Genomic DNA, 25280 nt, shown 5'->3' on the forward strand with positions numbered 1-25280 from the left:
AGTTTATTGATTTTTAGAGGGAAACATTAATGTTAGAAATGGTTGCCTCCTGCATGCACCCCAACCCAGGATCGAACCTGCAACCTGGGTATGTGCCCTGACCAGGAGTCCAACCCACCATCTTCTGGTGCACAGGATGATGCTCCCACCAGCCAGGGCTGGGCTGTCCCTGCTCACGTCCCCCATCCCCTGGGAGTCAAACCCTCGTTACCCCCACCAGGAGTCAGAGATGAGACACACTCAGAGCTTCAGGTTTATTATGTTTAGCTCCGCTCTCCTCCTATGCCAGCAGCTGTGGCTTCCCCCACATCAGTCTCTTTCCGGAGAGCACATCCAGGCTTCCACACAGTTCTAAAGGGCCTGGGACTCCAGACTGTCCGTGAGGTTGGCCCCTCCTGGGTTCAGAGAGGCTGGTGGCTCCTGCGGGTCTGCCACATTCCTAGCAAACGCTCAGAACATTTCCTCGGCGTTTGGGACCCTGGCGTTCTGCAGCTCCAGCAGCCGCCCCACGGCCGCTGTCAAGTCCCGCTCTCCAAGCCGACAATTGTCTCGAGTCCGAACGTTCACTGTTCTGTTGCTCTGCTCTTTCTGGCCAACCACTGCAAGCAGAAGGGGGAATATCTCAGGGCAGATGTAACCCCCCTGGGGTGTCTCCCTTTGCAGAAATGGAAGAGACCTAACCTGTCTTTAGGAAGGGTGAGAACAAAGACAAGATATGGTGCCGGGCCCACTGTATTACTGGCTCTTGCTCTTCAGTTCCCTGCTCGTGCCGAGGAGATAAGAAGCTGTTTCAGGCCGGAGCCCGGGGTCAGCCAGAGCAAGACAGAGGTCAGCTGACCAGAGAATGTCGGAGAAAGGGCAGGTGGCAGCGGTGGAAGGCTCGGCAAGCCCCTGGGCTGGGGCAGCTTGCTCCGAGCGCTGGCAGCACGAGGCGGTGTGTGGAGCTAGAGAATCGGGTTATCTGGCGGAGGACTCTGTTCCTGGCTTTCATTGGAGAAAGAAAAAGGAACAGGCAGAGCTACACTCGTCTCCGTCAGGCCTTTCTCCTCCTGCAGGAGGGCTGACTCCACTAGGCCTAGAATAAACAAAGCTAACTAATTAGGCCTTATTAACCCTTCCTGTCCCTTTCTCTGACACTCCCTAGGTGAATTGACCTGACGGACAGCTGGGAAGGGTCAGGAGAACACTGTTCCGTGGGTCAGAAGTGGCTGTTGGGGTGAACTATGGTCCAAATGGCTCCGGCCTCCTGGCTCCTGTCCAGCTCAGGACTGAGCCCCAAAGAAGCCGAACATGCAGGTGACCAAACTTAATGAAAAGGGGGACAGGGTACGGGGCGGGCGCTCGAGCTGTCACTCACCAAACTGAAAATTGTAGTTGGCGAGCTGGGCCGCGCGGACTCTGCGGCTGAGGGTCTGACTGGAGTCAGCGTCCAGGTCTCCGACCAGGCCCCCCGCCTGCAGGCTCTGCTGAACCTGGCAGAGGTTTGGCGATGGGACGTAATTTAACGTAAGGCTGGTACCAAAGACCCACTGTTCCTCCTTCCTCTGCCTCAAGGCCCTCGGGGTCTCAGACCCCCTCCTCCCTGCCTCCACATGGAGGCCCGCCCTCGCCCCGCAGCCTGTGTGCCTCCTGCACAGGCTCCCTGGCTGCCTCTTCTGGCTCCACTCCGCCCAGCCAGCTGCTGACCCGGGGACAGCCATGGCCTTCCTTCTCCCGGGAAAGCAAAGGAAAAGCATGTACCCAACCCCTTTCTGTGCTGGCGTCAGCCTTCATGTGTGTTAGCTGTCACCTCTCCACCAGGAGGGACCAGTCTGTTTCTCAGATTGAATTCCAGCATAGAGGCCAGCAGCCTCCGAGCGCTGTGCGCCCCCCCCCCCCCCCCCCCGCCTCTTCCTGTGCACGTGCTCGGCCCTGTCCTTGCCCCCAGTCCTCACCTCCCGGGCGTAGTCCTCTTGCTCGGCCCCCACTGGGAGGACCATCACCTGGAACGGGGACAGCCACAGCGGCCTAGTTGGGAGAGAACGGGGGAGGGCAAACTCCTTATTCTGGCTCTGGCCCTGAGGGCGGCTGCAGCGAGCAGCCTGAGAAGGAAACAAGCTGGAGTCTGAAGGGGCAGGGTCTGGGGCCTGCACCGTCCTGAGCTCAGAACGGAAGTCGGGGTCTCACCATCTCCCCCCACAGCTCTCCGCCAGCACTCCCAGCATTCTCTCCACTGAACCCAGCACTGCTCGGTGAATGAGGACTGGCCGCTCCGGGGCCCCGGCTCGCCTTAGAGGGAAAGGAAAAGGGGGTGGGATGGAGGAAGAGGAACAGATTGTGCAATCCAGATCACCTGCCAGTTCTTAGAAATACTCAGGCTCAGCAGGGAGGGTGTGCAGGGTTTGGGTCCTTTTGGGGCCAAAGGGGGAAGGGGAAGCTGTTCTCCAGTGATCCCAGGGGCAGCCGCGCGGAAAGGGAACTGGTCCGGACGAGGCTCGTACCCCTTGTACTGGAGGTCGAATCTCAGGGGCAGCTGGAAGTCCAGCTGGATCGTCCCGCACTGATGGGGCCGGCCCAGGGCATCGTGGAGGTGCACGTCAATCTGGAGGAGAGGGGAGGGCCGGTGAGAAGCCAGAACCCGTGCCCTCCGGTGCCTGGGCCCCCCTTTCCACCCACCCCCACCCCGGCTGCTCTGAGAGCCTCCCCCAGCTGTGCCTGACCCCCCCACTCAGGGGGCTGCGGCGGCACGCTCAGTGGTGGTCCATGAGGGGACCCACCCGCTCCCTGGCCTCAGCTCGGAGACCTTCACCCACACCCACATGGGCGGCACCTCCGGAGCGGTCCACCCCGCTCTGACCCGGCCCTGGGTTTTCCAGCTCTGACAGTTCTTCCTGCCAACAGCTCTTCAATGGCTAGGCTCCTTAATGCTGCGTTTTCTCCCCGTTCACAGACGCCTCCCCTTTGCTTCTTCCCTAGGCAGCTGTCCCCACTATCCCAGGTTCCCGACCTCATCGTTCCCGTCACATCCACACGGCAGACTCCCACCCCGGTGGCCTCCTCCCCTCCCTCCTCCCTGGCACTTAACAGACTGGCTCAGCGCGCCAACACGTCACACACCACACAGACGGAAACGATGGATGCCCCGTCTGTGCTGCTTTGACCAGCTGTGTCCTCTCCTCCTCAAGGCTTTTCAAGCTCTCCCTTCTCTTCAGTGCTCACCTCCCGCGCTGAAACCTCTCCTCCCCCCACTCCCTCTCACCACATGACTCTTTCCCCTATTTTATGGAAAATTCAGACAATTACTATCTTGAGATGGAAAATGTTTCAAACCCTATAACCACACCCATGAACTTCCTTGCGTCTACCCAGCCTTTCTGTTCGCCCCCACACAAGGCAAAGTTCTTCCTTCAGCAGAAGTTCCCTCACGGAAACCCCTTTGACAGTGTCACCTCCTCCCTGACCCCCAGGCACCCTCCCGTTAGGCATTTAAACAGCCTCAGGTCTCTCCCTTCAGAAACATTCCGGCTCCTCAGGCCCTTGGTAACTCTGCTTTGTAACAGCCAGAGTTCCTGAGTTAGGTTCATTCATTCCCTCCCTCCCTCCACCCTCTCTCCACTTTACCAAACATGGTCCTGCAAAACCTAACAGCCTTGAGCCCCGCCTTCGCTCTGGTCTCTCTAGAAACCAGCTCTGCTCTTTCTGTGCCAGACAGTGTCCTCAAGGGGCAGGCGCAGTGCAACTCATGATGACCAATCCAGCGGGCCCGGCAGTGTGGCTTCCTTGCTTGTTCACAGCTTACCGCTCTCTGTCTGCTCTGCCTCCTCCTGGGCTGCATGAAGCAGCAGGCTTTTACCAGCGTGCTTTGCTGGCAAGTGCTCTCACCAGGGCCGAGCCAAAGGTTACCGCACTTGCAATTCAGCAGAACCTTCCTGGCCCGAGCTTGTCAGAGGAGCTGCCACTGCCTGTGCTGTCCACTCATCTCTGTCAGCTCCTGACCTGTTCGGAGGAGGATTTTCCTGTGACTCTCCCTGCCTCATGCTGCCACACACAAAAGAAGTTCTCCATGCAGAGGGTCACAAAGTTTGCCTCGATTGAGATCAAGCCTGCGTAACTAAGTACCAACCGACAAAACATTCTGAAAGTCACTGCTCGTAACAAAAGACAGGGTGGGGCACAAGCAGGTTCGCAGTTGTTTGTAAGGAAAAGAATGCAATTACTAAATATTACAGGAATAAACTGTTTCACATACAACTGTAAACCCACTTGGGAAACAGTTTACTCTCGCATGACTATTTATTACTGTATTCAAAAGTAGATATAACTGTAGACCTACTTTTGCCCCACACGGTATACTATAGGTTTCTTACTCTTCAAAAGTGCGGTAACCTTTGAGTTCCTCTTAAAGAAACCACAGTTGGACCTTGTTTAATGAATTCTGGATTATTGTTGAATTCATTAATTAACAATGAAGCCTGTTTGCCCACTGTTTGTGAGAAGATACATCCAGAGCAGTGACTTTATAAGCAGACTGGCACCAACAGTTGTTATTTTAACATCCAGCTAAGTTATACACAAGTAAACATTATTAGCAGCTGGTCCTTTTGCTAGGGGTTAATTCCAGCTGTGAAACTGACCTCACGCCGATTTTCATAACGTATCTTAATGGAAAAATAACATTTTCCTGGCATTTTAAATCAAGCCTTTAAAACGTTTCCAAGAACGTTTTTCTGTCCTGGGTTGTTAATAGTTAAGGAATTTTGAATTTTGTGATAAATTTGTCTTTTTTTAAAAATCCTGCTGTGCCTTTATCATGAAGTTCATTTATTTGTCTCATAAAAATAGCTCTAAAATTTGTTTCATCCTAATTGGTAACCTGAGTTTATGTCTAGCATGAATTCATTATGGTATTATTAACATATGTGAATTCAGCATATTTTGAGGCAGTATTCTTTTGCCATTCATGAATTCTTTTTTAATCGAACCATGACCTCCTAGTTCAGTGGTCGGCAAACTCCTTAGTCAACAGAGCCAAATATCAATAGTACAACGACTGAAATTTCTTTTGAGAGCCACATTTTTTAAACTTCTTCTAACACCACTTCTTCAAAATAGACTCGCCATGGTATTTTGTGGAAGAGCCACACTCAAGGGCCAAAGAGCAGCATGTGGCTCATGGGCCGTAGTTTGCCGATCACAGGCCTAGTTCATAGGTCTACATTCAACCACTGAGTCACACTGGCCTGGCTATACAATTTTTAAAATCTTTATTACTTGCATGAAATGTTTAAAACATTGCAAAAATGTAGTGGTTTTTATAACCAATTTTCTTCTGTCTGCATGTAATTCTGATTTCTCTTCACTGGTAACAACCAACCAACCAACCAAAACGAACAGCCTTTTCACTAAATCCAGGAGTTACTTTTCAGTCCCGTCCCCCGCCGCCAGCAAACCCCCCTATTCTTCCACTCCTTCCAACTCGCCATGTGTGTCAGTGTTCCCCTGCCCCAGCCTCTGCCCCCAGCCCCTCCTGAAGCACCTATTTCCTTGGCCAACAATCACGCTTCACGTTAGAGCCCTGAGGGAGGCTTTCCTGACCCTCCTGACAGCAAGCTCCCTCAGCGCCTGTAGCCACGGGCCTCACAGACAAGTCCATGGGGCAGGGACTCTATCGCTCTTCTTTATACACAAGTTTAAAAATTCCTTTTTATCAAATACTTAATAAAACAGAACACAGAGTGAATAAATGAAACTCTATCCAGAGCCCCCAGCGTACCTTGGGCCCATAGAAGGCGCCATCTCCAGGGCTGAGGTCCCAGGGCTCGCCAAAGCCTTCCAGGGCCTGCTGAAGGACCTTCAGAGGGAATGAGACAAGAGGACTGAGCACACACCCTCCAGCCCCCCAAGTGACGCCTCCTGAGGACCCCGACTCCCACTGTCCCCCTTCCGTCCCTGCACCTGCTCAGCCTGGTCCCAAAGGCCAGGCTCTCCCAGGAAGCCGGCCGGCCGGGTGGACAGTGCCAGGCGGAAGGAGAAGCCCAGGACGGCGTAGACGGAGCGGAGGAAGTCCAGGCAGCCCCGGATCTCTGCCTCCAGCTGGGGAGGAGGGAAGGGAGGGTGAGCTCGGGGGTCAGGGTAGTTTGGGGCAAACAGAGGGCAAAAACATAGAGGAAAGCTAGGGATAGCACAAAGCTGAACTGTAATATATAAAGAGGGCAACTGAGGGTCAGGATGTTGGCTCAGGGGGAGGAGGGGTAGAAACGCTGGTGGAGCCGGTGGGCCACCTGGTCCGGTGCACAGAAGATGTGCGCGTCATCCTGCTGGAAGCACCGCAGCCGGGTCAGTCCTCCCAGGCTGCCGGAGGCCTCGGCCCTGTGCAGGGCCCCGAAGTCTGCCAGTCGCAGGGGCAGCTCCCGCCAGGATCTGGGCCGGTGGGCGAACATCAGGCTGAGGGGGTGGGAAGGGGTCAGTGCCTCAGGGAAACTAGCTCCTCCGCCCAGAGGAAGGCTGCCTCCTCTCCCTGCCCCTCAGCTCAGCACTCTCCAGCCTGCCAGGCCCCACGCATCACAACCGGAGCCTGCGTGCCTCAAAGGCGACTTCTCAGTAACAACAGACACCACTCCTGTGCGCCTGCTCTGCGATAGGCGCTGAGGTGGAAAAAAAACCATAGACAGCGCTTCAAACCCTCGATGTCACACACAGGGGCACTGAGGCTTAGAGTGGTACAACCATTCCCCCAATTCACATGGCTAGCTAGAGGCAGATTCAAGACTCAACTCAGGTGCCCAGTCCTCTTCCCAGATGCTTCCTGTCCCTTAGTGGTTAGCAGCCTGGGTGCCTGGCCTCCGCCCTGGAGGCCCCAGCTCACCAGTGTGCAGGGCAGTTCATGGGCTTGAGGGCGAGCGTGTCCACAGGGGGGCTGGGAGAGGGGTCCCTCTGGGGGCGGGCGGGCCTGTCAGAGCCTGGACACGGCAGGGCAAACATGTCTTCCTGATAATGCTCCCAGTGGCCCGACAGCTCCCACAGTCTCGTAGAGAACAGGGTGGGTGTTTTTACTTCTGAGAAGCCACGGCGGGCGTACTCGGCCTGGAAAGGAGGTACAGACATGAAAGGTCAAAGTGACTGGGGGACAGGAGGGAAGGGGCAGCTGTGCCTCTCCTGGGCCCTCAGTCCTGCTGATCACCCACAACCTACTAAACACCGTAGTAACTCTCTCTGCTCCCCAGGGGGACCACACACTTCTAGTATCTTAATAAAAGTCACCAGCACTCTGCAATATGTATGTTTATGCTTCTAACCCCCCCTTTTAACCCCTGACTTCTAGGCCCCCAGCCCTCCGGGCCTCCCTTCCCAGGGCCCCGTACCCTGATGAAAGCCACCAGCGCGTTGTACACCCGGGCCCCCCGAGGCAGGAAGAAGCAGCTCCCGGGACTCAGCTCGTGGAAGAAGAAGAGCTCCTGTTCCTGGGTCGGGAATGGCAGGGTCACCTCAGGGCAGGAGGGGCTTCGGACCCGGAAGAAACAGGGTGGACCCGCTCAGGCTGCTGCATTCCGAGTCTGCGCCCAGCGTCACCACCGAGGTCCTTCATCTCGTTCCAGCCCTTCCCAGCGGCTCCTCCCCAGTCTCTGTACCTTCCCGATGCGCCGGTGGTCCCGCAGCTCTGCCTCCTTCCTCCACTCCTCCCAGGCCCGCAGCTCCTCCGCTGTGGGGAAGGAAACCCCCGACACCCTCTGCAGCGTCTCCGGGGCCCCGGAAGCCTTCCAGAAGGACGACGAGTTCTGTGGGAAGACGAGGGGCTGGAGCCACCAGCTTCTCTGCAAACCTCACATGAGAGTGTCAGTGTGGGCTGCCCAGTGATGGACGCTTTCCCCGCCGTCAACACTGCGGGCCGGGCCTTATCCCCTCAAAAGTGCCCGGGTTCCTGATTTCTACCACGTCCCACCCAGGCCTAACGTTCTCCTGAGCAATCTCACTGCTGCTGCCGGCCAGCACCCGGGCTGTCCTCCCCTGCAGTCAATGATTGCCCCAGGGATTAACCTGAAGACCCTCCATTTCCTCACCAGTCTCCCACACTCCCCCCTGACTCGGACCTGTGAAATCACCTGCCTCTGCCCTTCCCTGGAACAGCACTAATGAGAAACAGCCTGTACTTTCCAGCACCTCCCTCCACCACTTCCTCCTGCGCTCGCTGGCTGTCTCTGGACGTGGGATCACTGGCAGGAATGAACAGTCTCTCTCTATAGACGGGGAAATAGGTAAGGAGATGTACCCACGGCCATGGACGTCATTAACGGCAGAGCCAGGAGGAAGCACAGACGGCTAGGTGTCAGGCCGGCGCTTTTTGTTCTATGTATCTGCCTCTCCCCTCGCCCTCTGCTCCCATTGTCTCTAGTAACTACCTTGCCCAGGAACGTGTTTTCATAAAAGACACGCCCTTGACTTAGAGTAGGGGTGTCGAACTCAATCAGAGAAGGGGCCAAAATCTAAAATCCAGCCTAAATCGCGGGCTGAATGGTTTTCTGAACAGTCATAAACTGACAATGTCATAAACTGACAGCGGAGTGCAGTGATGACAGCGCGGTGCGGGCCACATTGCAAGGCCTGGCGGGCTGGATTTGGCCCGCGGGCCTTGTGTTTGACACATGTGACTTAGAGTATTCTCCCTGTGCCTGTCAAATGGTACCCACGCCCCTCTGTGCACAGGAGCCGGCTGTGTAAGACCTTGTCCAGCCTGTCCGCGCCCTCCCACCCATCTCCTCCTGCATCCATGTCCAGTTATGGAAACTGAGTTGGCTCCTGGGCCTGCCATCAGACTCAGTTTCTAGAAGGCAGGGTCTAAGGATCTTTCTCCCTCTGACTCCCTGCTTAGCTATCAGCACGGAAGGGGCTGAATTACCTTCCCATTCCCCCGCTACTCCAGTGCAAATGGGAGTTTCCACCTCACCGTTCCCACAACTGACCGTGAGCAGCTTCAGGCCTCCAATCTGCCCGGTATGCCGAAGGTGGGGGCCCCGGCACAGATCGACCAGCATGCCACACCTGGAGGAGAGGGCAGTCAGTGGTCTCCAAACTCCCGAGTATTTAGTTTTCTCCCTCTCCTGGCCTTTAGCTGACAGACAGAGGAAGTAAAGAAACGTGTTCGCTGAAACCGGTTTGGCTCAGTGGAGCTTCGGCCTGCGGACTGAAAGGTCCCAGGTTCGATTCCGGTCAAGAGCATGTGCCTTGGTTGCGGGAACATCCCCAGTGGGGGATGTGCAGGAGGCAGCTGGTCAATGTTTCTCTCTCATCAATGTTTCTCTCCCTCTCCCTTCCTCTCTGTGAAAAATCAATTAAAAAAAAATATATATATATATGTATATAAAGTTAGAAACGTGTTCCACAGAGAGAGCAATGGGGGATAAAAATCCATTCCCATCCCATTTCTTTTTCTGGAACAACAGATTCGCTTCTGCCTTCTCTCCCTTAGCCCCCTCTGGCCTTGTCAATGCAGCCCCCTCCCCATTTCTCTCGTCTCCACCGCTCACCCATACACCGTTGCTGTCGGACCCGTCACCTTCTCGTCGATCAGGCGGAGCTTGAAGGGGTTATCCTGGAAAAAGGATGAGTGAAGACAAGTCTTTATCCCCAGAATGCTGTCCTTGCCCTCGGGCCTCTGATCTTCCTCCTAAAACTGAGTGTTTCCAACCCACCTTGAAGAGCTGGCGCAGCTGGTCCCGGGAGGCCTCCAGCCTCCGGAAGGGCTGAGCAGCAGCTGCAAGTTTTTGGCAAATTCGCTCCAGAATGGGCAGCTCCGCGCCCCGGATAGTCCTGGGAAGATGAGACCTGGTTGGTTTGCATCCTCTAAGCAGCATCACCTGGTGGCATACCTGGTGGCTAGGGGTGAAATCCTGCCCTCCAGAAACACCTAGGACTGTTTGCTCTTAGACACTTCGAACAGAAAACATAGGAAATCAGGTACAAATTTTATAGCTGGAGCAAATGCTCTATGTATAAAATTAAAAGTTGAGTGCAGCCCGAATTGGCTTGGCTCAGTCAACCTGTAGGCTGAAGGGTCCCGGGTTCGATTCCCAGGCACATGCCCGAACTGCAGGCTCCATCCCCAGTAGGGGGGCATGCAGGAGGCAGCCAATCAGGATTTTCTCTCAACATTAATATTTCTCTCCCTCTCTCAAATCAATAAAAATATGTCTTTTAAAAAGTTGAGTGCAGACAATGTGAATGGACAAAATTAAAGCAATTGTATTATAATGGAGAATGAAATAAAATTAAAGAACTCCTGCCGAAACCGGTTTGGCTCTGTGGATAGAGTGTCGGCCTGTGGACTGAAAGGTCCCAGGTTCGATTCCGGTCAAGGGCATGTACCTTGGTTGCGGGCACATCCCCAGTGGGGGGTGTGCAAGAGACAGCTGATTGATCTTTCTCTCATCGATGTTTCTAGCTCTCTATTCTTTTCCCTTCCTCTCTGTAAAAAGTAAAAGTATATATATTTTTCAAAAGTTAAAGAACTCCTAAAGGCTAGAGATGTTTTCAGCATATCAGGCCTGGAGGCCCTTCCCCCAGCTTGCGCCTCCAAATTGAACATGCCCCAGGCCCAGGAAAGGGCTCAGACACCACTCCAATAAGAGGCGACAGCCTTTCAGTTAAAGATGAATAAGGTCTGAGGCGCTAATGCATAGCATGGTGACTGTAGCTGGTGATTCTGTATTTATAGCTGAAATTTGCTATTTGCTAACAGACCTTAAGTGTTCTCACAATAAAAAGCTGAGGTCGTCCTGGCTGGTTGTTAAGTGGTTAGAGCGTCAAAGGGGCTCAGGTTCGATTCCTGGTCCCGGGCATGTACCTGGTTTACAAGTTTGCTCCCCATCTCCAGTCAGAGTGTGTGCAGAGGCAACCAGTCCGTGCCTCTCTCTCACATCTATGTTTCTCTCTCTCTCTCTCTCTCTCTCTCTCTTACTCCAGCCTCCCTTCCACTCTCTCTGAAAAGCAATAGGAAAGCTATCCTCAGGTGAGATTTAACAAAAAAAACCCACACACAAAAAATGTGAGGTGATGGTTAATTAACTAGATGGTGGGAATCCTTTCACAATATATATGAATATCAAATTATCACATTACACATCTTAAAAATAATACAATTTTGTCAATTATACCTCAAAAACACCTCGGGGGAAAGGTGAAGTCTCAAAAGAGAAACCATCCTCCTCCCGTTCCTTCACTGCTCACCGTTCCTTCCCCAGGAAGAAATCGTGGTAGAAGCCACTCTCTGTGCTGGGCCCTCGGCAGAGGACGGCTCCGAGCAGTTGTTCCGCTGCCGCCCCCAGGACGTGGGCGCTGGAGTGCCAGAACACCTGGTTCACAGGAGAGACGTTCATAGTCCTAACCTTCTCCCTTAACCCAGTAGTTGGCAAATTGAGGCTCGCGACCACAGGCGGCTCTTTGGCCCCTTGAGTGTGGCTCGGTGTTAGAACTACTTCTTCAAAATAGACTCGCCCAGGCCGAAAACCAACTTCTGCACATGGGCCACCAAGTTTCAATCGCACTGTCTGTGTGTGCCCGCACGTGGTATTTTGTGGAAGAGCCACACTCAAGGGGCCAAAGAGCCGCATGTGGCTCGCAAGCTGCGGTTTGCCGACCACTGACCTAAGCTGACATGAAGAGGACAAAATGGGGACAAGGTTTGGTTGTATGCTCAGTTGTGGAAGCCACGTTAAAATTAAATATATGCTACAGATGGACTTATAACGGGTGTCTCAATAGCATCCTGTTTTCAATGTATTACTCCTTCCTTTCAGTAACACAAATGATGTCCCCTTATAAGAGACCCAGGCTTAGTAAAAACTTTCCTAAGTTCCCAGCATAGCTAGGAATAGTCAAGACAAGCAATCTGTGGTAAGCCTCCCTCCCAAGTAAAAATGGAAAAACGGAGGCAAAAGAAATGTTAGAAACACCCGCTTAAATCTCTCTCAGTGTAGGAGCCACTGTGTTTGGGATAAAGAAGAAACTTACTGCTTTCCCCTCTGCAGAATCAAACGTCAGGAACCTGAGGTCAGAATCTGTCTCCAAGGGCCGCTCCAGATCGAAAGGTTCTCCGTTCACCTGAGCGGCCACTGCAGTGTCTGCCAGGGTTGAGCTTCAGCAATGGGGATGGGGCGGAGAGAAAGAAAAAGAGGGTTACAATCCACATGGGAAAAGGGGGACTCAACTTGCAAAGGAGGAATGTGTTACCAGAGCAATAGAACCTATGGTTTCTCCTCCCCCCGCCTCCAACCCTCTGCGCCCAGAAGGAGGACAGGGACTCTGACACTAACACAGACAAAAAACGAAGGTAGGAAAAGCTATCTCGATGGCACAGAACAGAGACAAGCAGAGTTTTCTCTCCGCTCAGGTCCAGAGGAAGCGGAGGGAGAAGAATGCTGGAGGCAGAGAAGGGGCCTGGTACCTGATCTGCCGGGCTAGCTGGTAAGGGGTTGTGCTCCATGCCACAGCCTCCACTCTCTGTCCTCCGGGAAGTGCCACCTTGATAGTCCGGTGTTCCTTCTGTGCCATGCTTGCTAACCTCTTTGCCTGAGCAGCCCATAGCTCCTCAAAAAGGCCAAGCCGCTCTACCAAACAGGGTGGAGGAGCCGGCACAGCTGCCTGGAGGGAAAGCCGTTAGGAGGTAACACAGGTCCGTCAGTTATTCCCGGGATTGGGGATGTGGGAGTGGGGATAGTGGAGTGGCCGGGGTGCTAATCTCTAGTCTTTAAAAGGAACGGATGCTGCGGGGCGCTACGTTAGGAGTCCTGGCTCCCCAGGCTGTTGGCCCTAGAAAAGGTGCTCCGCAGCGGCTCAGCCGACCTGAGCCAGGAGGTCAGGGTTCAATTCCCGGTCAGGGCACATGCGCGGGGTGCGGGCTCCATCCCCATTGTGGGCGGCCCGGAGACAGCCAGTCAGTGATTCTCTGTCATCACTGATGTTTCTATCCTTCTTTCCTCTCCCTTCCTCTCTGAAATCAGTAAAAACATATACATATTTTTTAAAAAGGCCCGAGTATCCGGTCTGGGATCAGGACGGGAGCAGGAAAGGGTCAGGCTGCCTTAAGAACCTACACCTTGGGCTTTGGGGGGTTCGGAACTTTGGGGTACCTCAAGCGCCGTGTGTAGCCCGCAGGCTTGTAACCCTGGGAGACGGAGCCGCCGCCACCTCTGACACAGCCCCATGTTCCTCCAAACCGGTGCCTACAACCCAAATGATCGCCTTCTCCGCCAGAAGGTTCCTCATTGGCCGCTGGCCCGACAAGGCCCATGCCTATTGGTTACTACAGCTGCCACTCTAGCCTAGAACCGCCTCCCGGGAAGTGAGACGACGTACGTACACCCCACACAGCAACAGCCGCGACGTGGGTGGTTCCGGCCGAAGGGAAGACTTACGCGGTTACACCGGCAGTTTCAGCCCAGAGTAGCAATAAGAGGTCCTGCGGGTTTGAGGACAGGAGCAAGAAAACTCTGGAATGAGAGTGGGAGGAAAACGGACCAGAAAGGGCAGTCAGTAATTTCCATGTAACCGTATATATTTTTTTACATAGTCTTTACTAGCAAGTAGGAAACACTTAATTTGAAACCATACGGACCTAGTGTAAATCCTGGATCTGCTTGCCATTCACTATGTAATTCTGGAGAATTTATTTTTCTATGCTTCCGTTCGCTCATCTATGAGATGGGAATAGTAGTATTGCTCCCAATTGTTTTATGTAAATCGCCTAATATACTTCATGGTATAAGGAATGGGCGACAGTACGGACAAACCATTAGAATAAGTTAATATAACAGCTTTAAGAGCTGGAGCAGAAAATCTGCAGAGGGCACTTCCTTGAGTTCCTTCATACTCATGCTTAAGAGGGACCTAGGAGACCTCTAAATCTTATAGATTTTAAATTCAGAGAAGGTAAGTGATTTAAAGTCAAACAGTTAAGTGCTAATGCTGGATTTAACCCAAGTCTTGTACTTTCCTACCACTTCAGAAAGAGGTGCCTGACCCAGAATCTTGGCTCTCATCTCCATTCTGGCTCTCAACTTCCTTTAGCCTTCTTTTCCCTTTCCATACTATATCTAGGATAAAGGACTGGGTGTGTTTGTTTTATCTTGCACAGTAAAACAAAACCTGAGTCAGATTTTAGTAAAGTGAGAGGGAAAATGGAGCCAGTTATGAGGTTCTCCGTGATTCCTATGAGTGCCCTCACCTGGGAGTGGGGGTGGGTGGAGTTGTTATTCAAGATCCCAGCGGTGATGGAATCAAGCCCTGAGGAGGAAGAGCTGTCAGAAAATGGTGATTAATCTAGGTTTCCGGAGGCCAGAGGTTCTGTCTGGGAGACAGCAGTTGATCTGAGTCACAGGCACCATTCTAGATCTTGGCTCCATCTTCTTACACATTAGACACTCTGAAATACAAAAAGAAATAAGACTGTGGAAAAGGGATATCACGTGTGTGTGTGTGTGTATGTGTGTGTGTGTGTGTGTGTGTGTGTGTCTGGGAAAGGTAGTGAGGATTTTTAAGTGGCATTCACAAAGTGTGACAAGAGGCAGACTTCTTTCCATAGCTCCGCCCCAAAAGGTACAGGAGTGTTACATTGCAGGTGCTCAATAAATTACTGAATTAACAATGTACCAATCATTGTGCTAGCATTGAGTTGAAACTCCAAAGGATACTTATACTGACACACATTTTTTAATCATTCTACCTTGTCCTTTTTGTGTGGAGGGCAGAGGATGGTGGAATAAGTAAGCTCCATTATCATGGCAGCTTCCTATATTCACCCCTCAAACATTTACTGGCTACTCACTACGTGCAATGCACTGAGCTGTGTGGTCAGGGGATGCTGATCAATCAACGACTACATCATCGCCTATATAACCTGTGTTGCAACGAAGGAAGGAATGAATTTCAAGTTATTCCATTTCTCCCTCTGGAGTAAGCAAGCTAGCAAAAGCAAGCTAGCTAAGGCCAATGCATTAATCGCTGGTTCTGCTACAATTTCTGAATTGTGCCTGCTATGTCTCAGCCTCAGGGAATTTTAACCAGTTAGTCTGTCTGGGAAGCATCCCTAAAACTGCTCTTCTATCTGGAGTATCACTGAACACCTACTATGTGCCAAGTGCTTGTATTCACTATCTTAATTCCTACAAAAAACAAACAAAAAACCCTGACAAGTAGTAGCCCTTCTATGCACCTTTATAACATGGAAAATTACCCTCAGAGAAGTCCCAATCTCTGAATCCAAAGCCTGTACACTATGCCATGCTCTGCTGCCTCTCAGACACAGAATAGTCAGAATGCATCACGTTTGGTGGCACAACTCTGCTCACTCTCCAGGTACACTGCTTGGAGCGTTTGGGGCCCAAAAGGCTTTAATATATAAGTTGGAGAGAGGAGTCCAATAAAAAGCTGAGAAAAAAGGCATCTTATCAAATTTTTTCTAGCAGACTAAAAATAAGGAAAAAGAAGTGTTCAGGAAATAATGCCAGGTTTCACAGAAGTCTAGGGAAAAGAGAATCCTCAGTTAGGGGAATCCTAGACCCTTAAGTTTTGGGAGATTCTGTTTATTTCACTTAAAATAGGCATCTTACAGTTAGCTAAAGCTTTGAGGTGGTTTTGTTGTTATAATCTTATATAAGAATGCTCTCTGCTGAAGGTAGAATCTATTTTCCATGCCAACAGATCAAAACATTCCTCCAAATATATCTTAGCTCTTAGAAGCAAAATTTCCCTGCATCAAAGAGACAGAAAAGATATTGGAGGTAAAAAAGATAAATTTAAGAAGACAAAATGCATAAAAATTTATATCATTGCCATCAAATGCTTTTGAGGCTCATCCGATTAGCCAAGTAGCTAAAGGTACAGCAGGTGGTGTGGGAGCTTTGGTTTAGTAAAAACCCTTTTCCCTTAGTAACAAAGATCTAGGATGGGGACAGGCTTTTTACTTTAACATTAGCTTAAGGTGCCATGAAGAGAGAAAAAGTTCAACCGAATTTGCAGAGTAAATAAAGGTGGGAAAGCTTCCTATTAGGAGCATGGAAATAAATTGAACTTGGCTTTGAAAACAAAGCTTTGGGTGCACCCAAAACCTCTAGTTCCCTTTCCCCAAGACATCTCCTGAGTCTATAGAAGAGAAACAAGGAAACAGCCACCTCTACCCCCACCTTTTAAACGACCCTCCAAGGGAAAAACATAAGTCTCCCAAACACAGGAGCCAGTGCAGGGATGCCAACTTAGGTTCGATGCTGAGGTAAAAAAATAAAGGAGAGAGCAAACTGCTCCAAAAGAAGGTCCTAGATACATCTACAGAAGGCAATTAAGGCCCACTACCCAATAACCAAGATTTCAAACTCATCCTTTCCCAGTCTCTACTGCCTTTGGCAATGCCTGGCTGCCTAGGAGATGTGGGACCTGCACTGTGCAAAGGATTGTAGCCAGGGAGGGCAAACCCACCTCCCTTCTCTCCATGCATTTCAACTGAATCACCCCAAGACAAACTAAGAAGTCTCGATTCCTCATCTCTTCCCCACAAATTATGCAGCGAAGTAATTCTCAGAAATAAGGGGAGCCCTTGCCCTGGCCAGGTTGGCTCAGTGGATTCAATCCCCAGTGGGGGCCATGCAGGAGGCAGCCAATCAATGTTCCTCTCTCATCAAAGTCTCTCTCTCTATCCCTCTCCATTCCTCTCACATGTAAAAAAAAAAAAAAAAAAAAAAAAGGGGGGGGGGGAGGCAGGGAGCCCTGGTCAGGTGCACCAAAATATTTTGGTGTTGATTTCTGGTAAGGGCACATACCTAAGTTATGGGTTCAATCCCTGGTCGGAATGGGTATGAGGCAACCAATCTGTTTCTCTCTCACATCGATATTTCTCTCTCTTCCTCAAATCAGTAAACATATCCTTCGGTGAGGTTTAGAAAACACATAAGGAGAAATATAAGGAAGTAATAAGAAAAACAAGGAAGTGAAGTTGCTGGAACATTGAATTTGCTATGAACCCCAACAGGTCCGGGGTGGACTGGTTTAGCCAACACCCCTTTGAGTCAAACACAAAAAATAGAGGCCTGAATGGTGTTCTCTCTGTTGGCACTGCTCACTAGCCCTGCCACCTACATCTGTATTCTCAACTTTTGACTCTTGCCACAGTGAGCACAAGGGGAAAGGAGAAAATAAGGGAACCGTAAGGTAACTGCAGTGTCAGTTTTTACATAGATCGCAGCCTTTGTAACCCCTTCCTCTGACGCATAACTAAATCTAAGAGGTTCCTCCTGTGCTCCCCCGGCAGTCAGTCAGAATCGGATGGTTTTACATTGCACTTGACTTGCTCTTTTAACCTGACGCAGGCAGTTTTTCCTTCTACGTGGGGGGTAGCAGGATGTTTACTTAGGAGCCCAGGCTCACGCATGCCCCTGTAGCAGCTTTGTCTAGGCGGCCTGTGAGTTATTACTCAGCAATTGCAAGCAGCAGCTGACCCGACTTGTCTATACAGTTGCTCATAAACAAGTATGAGAAACACCCAGTACCCTAAATCCATGCGGATGGCCTTTGTGTTACTGTATCTATGTACGTGCAGGAGTAACTCATCCCTCCTGTGCCAGACTCGCCTAATCCCAATTTGGGCCAAGGATCCATTTCCAACATGCCCGGAAAGGCTGATGAGAAAGGGTGGAGTCAAGAATCAGGTGGGCAAGTCCAGGTCCCGAGGGGACAAGGAAGAAAGGGTGACCCAGACCCCAGTGGCTGAGGCAGTCAGGTCAGCGGTTCACCCTACCTGCTGGGCGTGTGCATTTCTGGTGACGGTGTGCAGCTTCACATCACCAAGGCTGCTATTTAGAGCATCTATCATGCCAGTGACCCAGGCCTGACCGAGATGCCTGTGTGACTCTCTCTACCCGAGTGCCCACATTCCATTCCTTAAGCCTCTGTGGGTCATGGAAAAGGGATGGGGCGAAGAGAGAAGGGTTGTGTGGTTCCTGACAGATTGCCAATATGCAGCAGAAAAGGGTAGATGCGGGCACAGAAGTGGCCAGGGGACCCCTGTCACCTCCCCAAATTGCTTTTAAAGTAAGCTTGCTTTTAAAAATGCTTCTTTGCTCACAATTGTACTTGTTGGAGACATACACAAATAATTAGCCATACAGTATAGCCCACTTCACCACCAGCCACTCCCTGAACATCTTTGATCCCACCCCACCCAAAACCCCTTTCCAAGACGGAATTACACAAAGGAACAAATAAACCCACACGGCATGAGTTCCTTAGAGATTCCAACTGCCTCCGACACACCGAGTGCAGGAGTCAACCGGGACAGCTGGACAAGATCAATGTGAGGGGAAGAGCCACCACACCACAAAGAAACCATACTTTATTCAACTGGAAAACAAACACAGTATCGGAGACACACAGACTTAAAAAAAGAAAGGAATGGCTGGAAGAGGAAGGTGCACATGGTCACAGGGAGGGACGAGATGGTGGTCTGCGGGGTGTGCAGACACACCCACCATCCCTTTCCCCACACTCTCAGACCAGAGCCAATCCGAGCAGATCTTCAGAGATGTATCCGGGCTTTTCTCTTTGCATTCTGTTGTAGCTGGTTTCACCTTCAGCCCTGGACAGTCATGTAGCGTCTTTGCTGGAGAAAAAGACGATATTCCAAGGAAGGCCTTCGCCACGAAGCAGCAAGCTCAGCTCCTGGAGATGCTTCCTACTCTCTGCTCTCACCAGAGAAGCCAGGGCCCTTGGTTAAAGCCCCAAATCTCAAAGAAAAATGTCAAACCTTGAGAACTAGTTATTTTATTAAGTGGTAATACACATTTCAAAAGGATTTCAATGTTGTTGCCTCTAAAGCATGTACTTGTTTTGTTTTCCACACTGAACACGTGAGAATATCAATAGAACATATCTAATTTTAATTTTAACAGGCACCCCTGCCCATTCAAAAAAAAAAAAAAGGGGGGAGGGGGAGGAAAAAGAGGGAAAAAGCAGTAATTTACAGCGGCTTCAAAACAATTAACAGCTGAAGCTTAATTCTGCATGAACCAGTAATTTCAGGAAATAGTGAATATTCTGCAGTTAGGAAGTTTAGCATATTCACATTATCTAGATAGGTTTGCTGTACCATGTATATCACAAACACTGTATCCCTGGGATTGGAAAGGATAGAAGTCCTACTCTCTGATCATTTTCCCCTCCCTGGAATCAGACCAATTCTGCTTCCTCTCCACATGTGGGAGGGCAGGAGCAGGGAGAGCTTCCCTCTGAGCTCACCGAGGAGTGAACGTACAAACTACGTAAGGACTCTCGTTTCTGACGCGATATGAGATTTCGGTGGAACTGGTGTATTCACAAACCCCGCCAATTCTCTGTCTGTGATTTTACAGTGAGCACCAAGGACCTCAGCGACAACTTCGCACATTCTGCTCTCACGTGAATCATGTCCTTTCCAAGACACACTATGTTATGCTTTCTTTAAAAAATACCTTGTTTATTTTTTTAAACTCAGGTTGAAATACAAAAGTCAGAGCATGGGCACGGAGCTTGAAATCACAGACACAGAAAGAATAAAACCCCTTTGTTTCATGTTATGAATACCAGAATTGTCTTTTGTGTCACTATATCACATATGTACATTGTCGTCTTCATTTACTGCTGTGGACAGAGTTCCTTAGAGTGAACAGCTCAAAGCCACACAAATCCTCCCTCCCGTCCTGAAACAGGCGCTTGGAGGATTTTGTGGCTTAAAAAACAAAACAGCCCACAAAAGAAAGCCAGCCCTTAAAAGTCCATCTTTAAAACGGTACAAGGTCTTCCTTTCATGGATTAGCCACCATACTTCTGGGGACAATTATTCTGCCTCAGCGTTCAGGAAGCCACTTTCCTGACATCCCCGTATTTTCTTATAAAACCAAAAGGTCAGAGAGCCTTTTCAAGTAAACACTACTTTTAGTTTAAACAAGAGCAGCAAGAAAGAATTCACATTCTTTTGTTCTAGAGTGAATACATCCCCCTTAATTTCTGCAAAAAAACAAACAAACAAAAAAAACCACTTGTATTTCAGTTGAGCCAAATAGAACTCCCCCTCCCCACCCTCACTGCCTACTTATACATGTTCCTAAACAAATGTCTGCGGACTCAATGGAACGATACTGTTTCTTTGCTTTGCTACACTATATACCCCATCCCACATTCCAGGTCATGGTATCGTGCATTTGTGTGTGTGGGAGAGCCACAGGGCAGAGAGGCTGGAGAGGGTCAAAGGAAGAACGAACAGTTGGCCCAGGACCAGAGATGCATCAGGGAGATGAATGCCTGGCAGCATCCTAACCCCAGTCCACACCACGAGCCCAAATAAATAACATGGAGTAACTCCCAGAGAGCTCCCCGCCTCTGACACACACCCGGTGTAAGCTGCTCTTTATCTGAAAAGCAAGTTTATTTCGAGACAAAGCATCACCTTCTGTCACTCCATTGTCCTCTCCCCCGCCTTTAGTATTTCACTGCAGGAATCCAAAGCATTCCCACACTTCCCGTGGTTCCATACTAACCCGGGAGAACATAGAAAACTTACCCGGATTCCTTCAACACTCAACTCAGATTATTTTACTCATCTAGCTGGAGTTTACCCGTGTGTGTACCTTAGGACAAGACACTAAATAACAAATAGAAACACAACATTTGCTTTTCAATGTCCCTAAAATATAAAGATATAAACACTCAAAGTGCGGTGATTGTCTTTCCCCAGTACTCTCTGTGAAAACACACACAAGCCTTTCAGTTCAGGGGGAAGAGAGCTTCCTATGTGACATGACTAAGAGCAGAAACATCCTTGATTTCCTACTGCGAGTGGGAAGTGAGGAGAAGGTTTGAGCCTTGATAAGTGATGGGCAGCTAGTATGGAGTGGGTAAATTTGGATTTCTCATGTTCTCCAGTTTCCTCTGTAAAAAATATGTCTAGTAATACTCACTTGTTAGTAGGACACATCTGAAGAGGTGTAATGGAAAGAAAGATGCTATTGAACCTTCTGTGAAATAAACACCAAGAATGGGGTGAATACAGGCAAGGGGAAAGGAAAGATAAAGACAATGAATTGCCTTTCCCTGGTAGTTAACCTTTACTGAAATTGCCAACAAATACCACCTATGCTAGGGAGGCGCCATGGTAAAAATGTCTACTAATTTCATTAAAACAGAGACAACAGTACAGTTCCACCTTTTAACAACTGTCAACGGGAGCGGCTTTCTGGCCGCAGCAGAAGCGAAAGCTGAGAGAGCGAGCCAAGAAAGAAAAGCAGAAGAGCTGGGTAAAAGAGTGAAACTTCTCAAAAAACATTTCCCATTCTCTCTCGTTTATGAAGGATGGCAGGTCACAACACACTGCTAGAGTTCCTTTAACTACTGTAATTATAATTACTCTGAATTTTAACCTAAAAATATATTCAGCCTGCTCTCTTTCATTCCAAAAACAAAGAGGAAAAATGTTCCCAGGACAGAAGATCTCCTCAGTGAGGCCTGCTGGTGCTTTGGAAGAAGAGGCTGTGTTGTTGGTAAGATTTGAGGAGAAAGGTAAAGTGCTCAACTTCCACATGCCTTTCGGAACAAACAACACAACAGCAGCGTGACAGCTCCGAGACCTCCCGCATCTCCTCCCTCGCACCATCTCTGGCTGTCAGCAGGGCAGACACAGGGAAGGGGGCCAAGCTGGGGACAGCAGAGAAGGTAGCTGGAGAGAGAAGGGGGCAGGAACCCTTCCATGGACTACTGATAAGCCAAACCCAAAACAACATCCCAACATTGCACATTATCATCTGTACTGGTGGAAGTTTTATTTAAAATGCAAGAACTCTTCAATAGATGGGGCAATATTTGTCCTCCTCCCCGTCCCTCCAGCTCCCAGCCAAAGGAGCTGGCTTTGGTTGTGTTTCTTTGCCTGCTCCCCTCCACCCGCCTAAGATACAGACAACGCGGGGAAGGTGGGTAAGTGCAGTGGGCGGGAGGCCTGGGTGGGACGGTGAAATGTAAGCATATATGTATGACTTTTCACTCTGGAAGGGAGGCCCTTGGTCATAGAGAAATAAATCAAAGGAGGGAAAACAAACAACAATAAACCAAACTCCTACTTCCAACGCTCTCTAGACTGTTCCGAATGCCTTTCCCTTGGTCTCCGTCAGTACCTGGGAGGGAAGAATGGGCGTTTTGGTGCAAAGAACGGAGGGCCCCTAACAAAAGGCGGCCTGGGTCTCTTTAAACTGTGGAACGGGTCTCTGCCGAGAAAAGGCTCCCTAGGCCGGAAGTCTGGCCGGGGGTTCCGCAAAACCAGACCGCTCCGGTTGATGATGTCTCTGTGTGAGGGGCCCAGGGGGAGGCCGCCGCTGCTGTTGCTGCCTCCCCCACCGCCGCCGTGGGCCGGGCCCAGGTGCTCCAGGGAGTGGGAGGGCAGGCTCAGGCCCTCCCGCACCCGGCCAAGGCCAGGGCCGTTGAGGTCCCGTTGGGTGGGGCCCCCATGGTCCCTGGGTCCTGGGAGCACCCCAAAATGATCAGCCAAGGCCCCCTGAAGGAGAGAACTATGGTCCTTGGGGAACACTGCCACTGCTCCTGCCGCTCCGTGCTCTGCCAGGGGCGGGGCTGGGAAGGGCACCACCCCCGAGTGGTCGCCAGGGGGCGGAGGGGGGGGAGTGGAAAAGGGGACACCGCTCCCACCGCTGCTGCTGTGCTCCCCGGGGGCCGCGGGGGGCGGGGCGGGGAAAGGAACCCCGCCGTGCTCTCCGGGAGGGGGGGGCGGGGCGGCGTGGGCCAAGGCGGCCTCCTTGGTGAAGGGGTTCGAGAGATCCACAGAGGGCAGGTGAGCGGCGGCATCGCGGGCGAAGACACCGCCGCGATCCTTGGGCGGGGCGGGCGGGGCGGCGGCCGGCCCCACCGGCTCCCTCTGGAAGGGCGCCCCGTGTTCCAAGGGGGACGGGGGGAGATGATGCTCAAATGTTGAGTTGAAACTGTTGGAGCGAAAGCTGCCGACACTCTCCTGAAACGGGGGTGCCCGATCCTTGTACGGTGCTGCTTTAAAGCCAGCGAGGCCTCCGCTGCCCCCACCCCCAAGGGACGCCAACTCGGAGGCGCTGGAGGGGCCGTTGTCGAAAGAGCTGCCCGAGGAGCTCAGGTCGAACCAGCCCACCCTGGAGGCCTCGCGCCCGTGTCCTCTACTCCCCTTCCCGGGAACGCGGACCGACTCCACGGTCTGGATGGGCTCCCCGGACATCCTCCTGGTGGCCGCGTTACGGTAGCCCAGGGTTTCTATGGGGGCCCCCTTCTCTTCCGTGCTGTCCGGCAGGTCCAGGCAGGAGGAGGACACGCGCGTCTCGATGCGGTGGTAGTGCTCTTCCTGCTGCTGCTCCGGGGCCGGCAGGCTGGGCTGCGGGAGGTTTGAGAGACTGACCCCGTCACCGGAGGAGCCCTTGCCGGGGGCCTGGGCAAAATGCTTATCGTCCGAGGGCTTTCGGGAGGCGTTTTTAAGCATGTTCTTAAACTCAATCGTCGACGTGGTGGAAATGGTGGCGGCCAGGACTTTCTCCACGCCCGACGCGGGCGGGAGGCCCGTGGGAGCAGCGAGGGTGTTCTGCGGAGAGAAAAGGGAACGCTGTGGGACCGGGTGAGGAGAGTCTGGGTACTGCTTCTGCTGCAAACTGAGGTGCCCAGCGGCGGGTTGAGACAAGCTATTGTGGTTGGAGTCGGGGGTGAAAAAGGAATCGTTCTTACTCGGTGACGGTGACCGGTTAGACCCAGGCTCACTCCCTCTGATGCTGAAGGCACCAAACAGCCCAGGGGAAGGTGAGAGGAGGTCACAGTTCTCACTAGAGTCCAGGAGGGCCCTTACAGCTGGAGGGAAGGCAGACTTTACCCCGAATTCTTGGGCCCTGTGGCTGTAACTGGACAGGATTGGCTGGTAGTCGGCGGTCTCGGAAAGCTTGCTGGACTTCAGGATAGACTTGGCTGGTTTCTTCTCCAGGTTCATCATGGCAGAGGGTGGAGGCGCCGAGTACTCAAAATCTCGGTAGTCCTCATCTTCGTGGAAAGAAGTATCTGGATAGAACTTCTCCTGGGAAGAGTCCATCAGGGAAGATGGTCTCTCCATTCCATCAGAAGGCTGCTTATAGGGCGGTTCACTGGCCAGGCCAAAGGGTCGAAATGTCGGTACAGAATTGGAGAGGTCGCGGGGGTAGCTTTCCTCTCGCCCCGGGGGTGGTGATCTCGTACTGCTGGGTGTTGAAGAACCAGGGCTAATGATCTTAGAGAGCAGGGACATGGTATCTACACTGCTGGACGTGGGCTTGTCCATCATCTCATCCTGGGTGGGCGTCCCACTGCGTTCATCCCGCACAGGGGTTCCGTCAATGTTGTCCACTGAAGTGCTAGTAGGGCCACGCTGGAAGTCTGCGGGATGGCTTTCTGACGGGGCACTGGACCCCAGACTGCTCAGGATTGGGATGTTTAAGTTTAAGCCACTGAAACCAGGATTACCTTTTAAGAAGTTATGGATCTTCATTTCCAGGCTTGGGGAGGTGGACTCGGACTCCAGCTTTGGCTTGGAGATCTCTGAAGATTGGCACATGGCAACTTCAGGAGGCGGGGCAGCAGGGCTGTTGTTGTGGGCGCCTGTGAACCCCAGAGAGGCGGACGGCAGCTTGAATGTAGTGCTTGGAAGCCCTGGGCTTTGCCCGATGGGGGCCTTGCTGACTGAAGTTGAAGAGACTTCAGATGCCGACGAGCTGGGGGAATAGCTGAAGCTCTTGGGAATGAAGGACTGGGAATTGGAGGGCAGGTTTCTTCCCTTTACGTTAGACCCTGTAGTGGTGTTGGCAGGGGAAGCCGAGGTGCTCTGGGCAGCAGCTTCACTGGCTGGAGCGGGGTTCCCAGTAACACTCTGAAGCAAAGATGACAGGCCTGTGGAGGCAGAGATCAGAGGAGTTAGAAAGAACAACTCCCTGCCTTACAGTAAACACAACTTAGGCTAATCGGCTATTCTCTTTCATTCCAGTGGGAACCAGATAGACATTACAATGTGAGGCCAAAGGAAATCCTGACCAAACAAGCATTGCTGCTAAATGTCACAGAAAACACTGGACTTATTTGCCAATATAAAGAGAGAAAATCACCGAAATGTTTCTAGTACAGTCATGAAGCATGTCCAACATGGCACGATAAAAGGCAACAGGAAGGGGTAGATTTTCGTGTCAGAATTATTCATAGTTAAAACAAGACAAAGCATGAAAAGAAAGGAAGCAAAATCATTCTTAAAATAACACTTT

The 25280-nt window shown here is 51.4% G+C and overlaps 2 protein-coding genes across 9 annotated transcripts in view; both read right to left on the reverse strand.

Annotated features, from left to right (window-relative positions):
* TARS2 (threonyl-tRNA synthetase 2, mitochondrial) lies at positions 1-13237 on the reverse strand. Of its 2 annotated transcripts, XM_084865677.1 has the most exons (18): positions 13101-13237; positions 12416-12612; positions 11983-12106; positions 11200-11324; positions 9666-9783; positions 9501-9565; positions 8937-9015; positions 7608-7754; positions 7341-7439; positions 6845-7062; positions 6261-6423; positions 5935-6072; positions 5753-5830; positions 2481-2581; positions 2167-2268; positions 1935-2007; positions 1358-1472; positions 1-599 (listed from the first exon to the last, which is right to left on the reverse strand). In XM_084865677.1, the coding sequence occupies exons 1-18, from the start codon at positions 13173-13175 to the stop codon at positions 451-453; spliced, it is 2166 nt and encodes a 721-aa protein (XP_084721803.1). In that variant the 5' UTR covers positions 13176-13237; the 3' UTR covers positions 1-450. The 2 variants fall into 2 exon arrangements, with proteins under 2 accessions (XP_084721803.1, XP_084721804.1); XM_084865678.1 differs by lacking the exon at positions 12416-12612 and having other exon boundaries at positions 13101-13216.
* A 5094-nt stretch (positions 13238-18331) lies between these two features.
* Positions 18332-25280, reverse strand: part of RPRD2 (regulation of nuclear pre-mRNA domain containing 2) — a 56769-nt gene continuing 49820 nt past the window's right edge. For 2 of the 7 annotated variants that reach the window (XM_084865665.1, XM_084865664.1), the window contains 2 exons: positions 24493-24915; positions 23349-23590 (listed from right to left, as the gene is read on the reverse strand). In XM_084865665.1, the coding sequence (XP_084721791.1) occupies positions 23502-23590; positions 24493-24915 (512 nt within the window). In that variant the 3' untranslated portion in view covers positions 23349-23501. Of the gene's footprint in view, positions 24916-25280 lie in introns of all 7 variants that reach the window. The other 5 variants (XM_084865663.1, XM_084865662.1, XM_084865660.1 and 2 more) reach the window with 3 other exon arrangements.

The sequence above is a fragment of the Pipistrellus hanaki genome (assembly GCF_964339955.1).
Source record: "Pipistrellus hanaki genome assembly, chromosome: 18".
In the NCBI taxonomy this organism is placed as follows: Eukaryota; Metazoa; Chordata; class Mammalia; order Chiroptera; family Vespertilionidae; genus Pipistrellus; species Pipistrellus hanaki.

Bases quoted from the DNA above. Each gene is read 5' to 3' on its own strand.
- TARS2 (XM_084865677.1), bottom strand. From the start codon at position 13,175: ATGGGGCTGTGTCAGAGGTGGCGGCGGCTCCGTCTCCCAGGGTTACAA. The intron at 12,107-12,415 runs GTACCAGGCCCC...CCATTGCTGAAG, and splicing joins CAGCTAGCCCGGCAGATCAG to CTCAACCCTGGCAGACACTG. The intron at 6,073-6,260 runs GTGGCCCACCGG...CCTCCTCCCCAG, and splicing joins TCTTCTGTGCACCGGACCAG to CTGGAGGCAGAGATCCGGGG.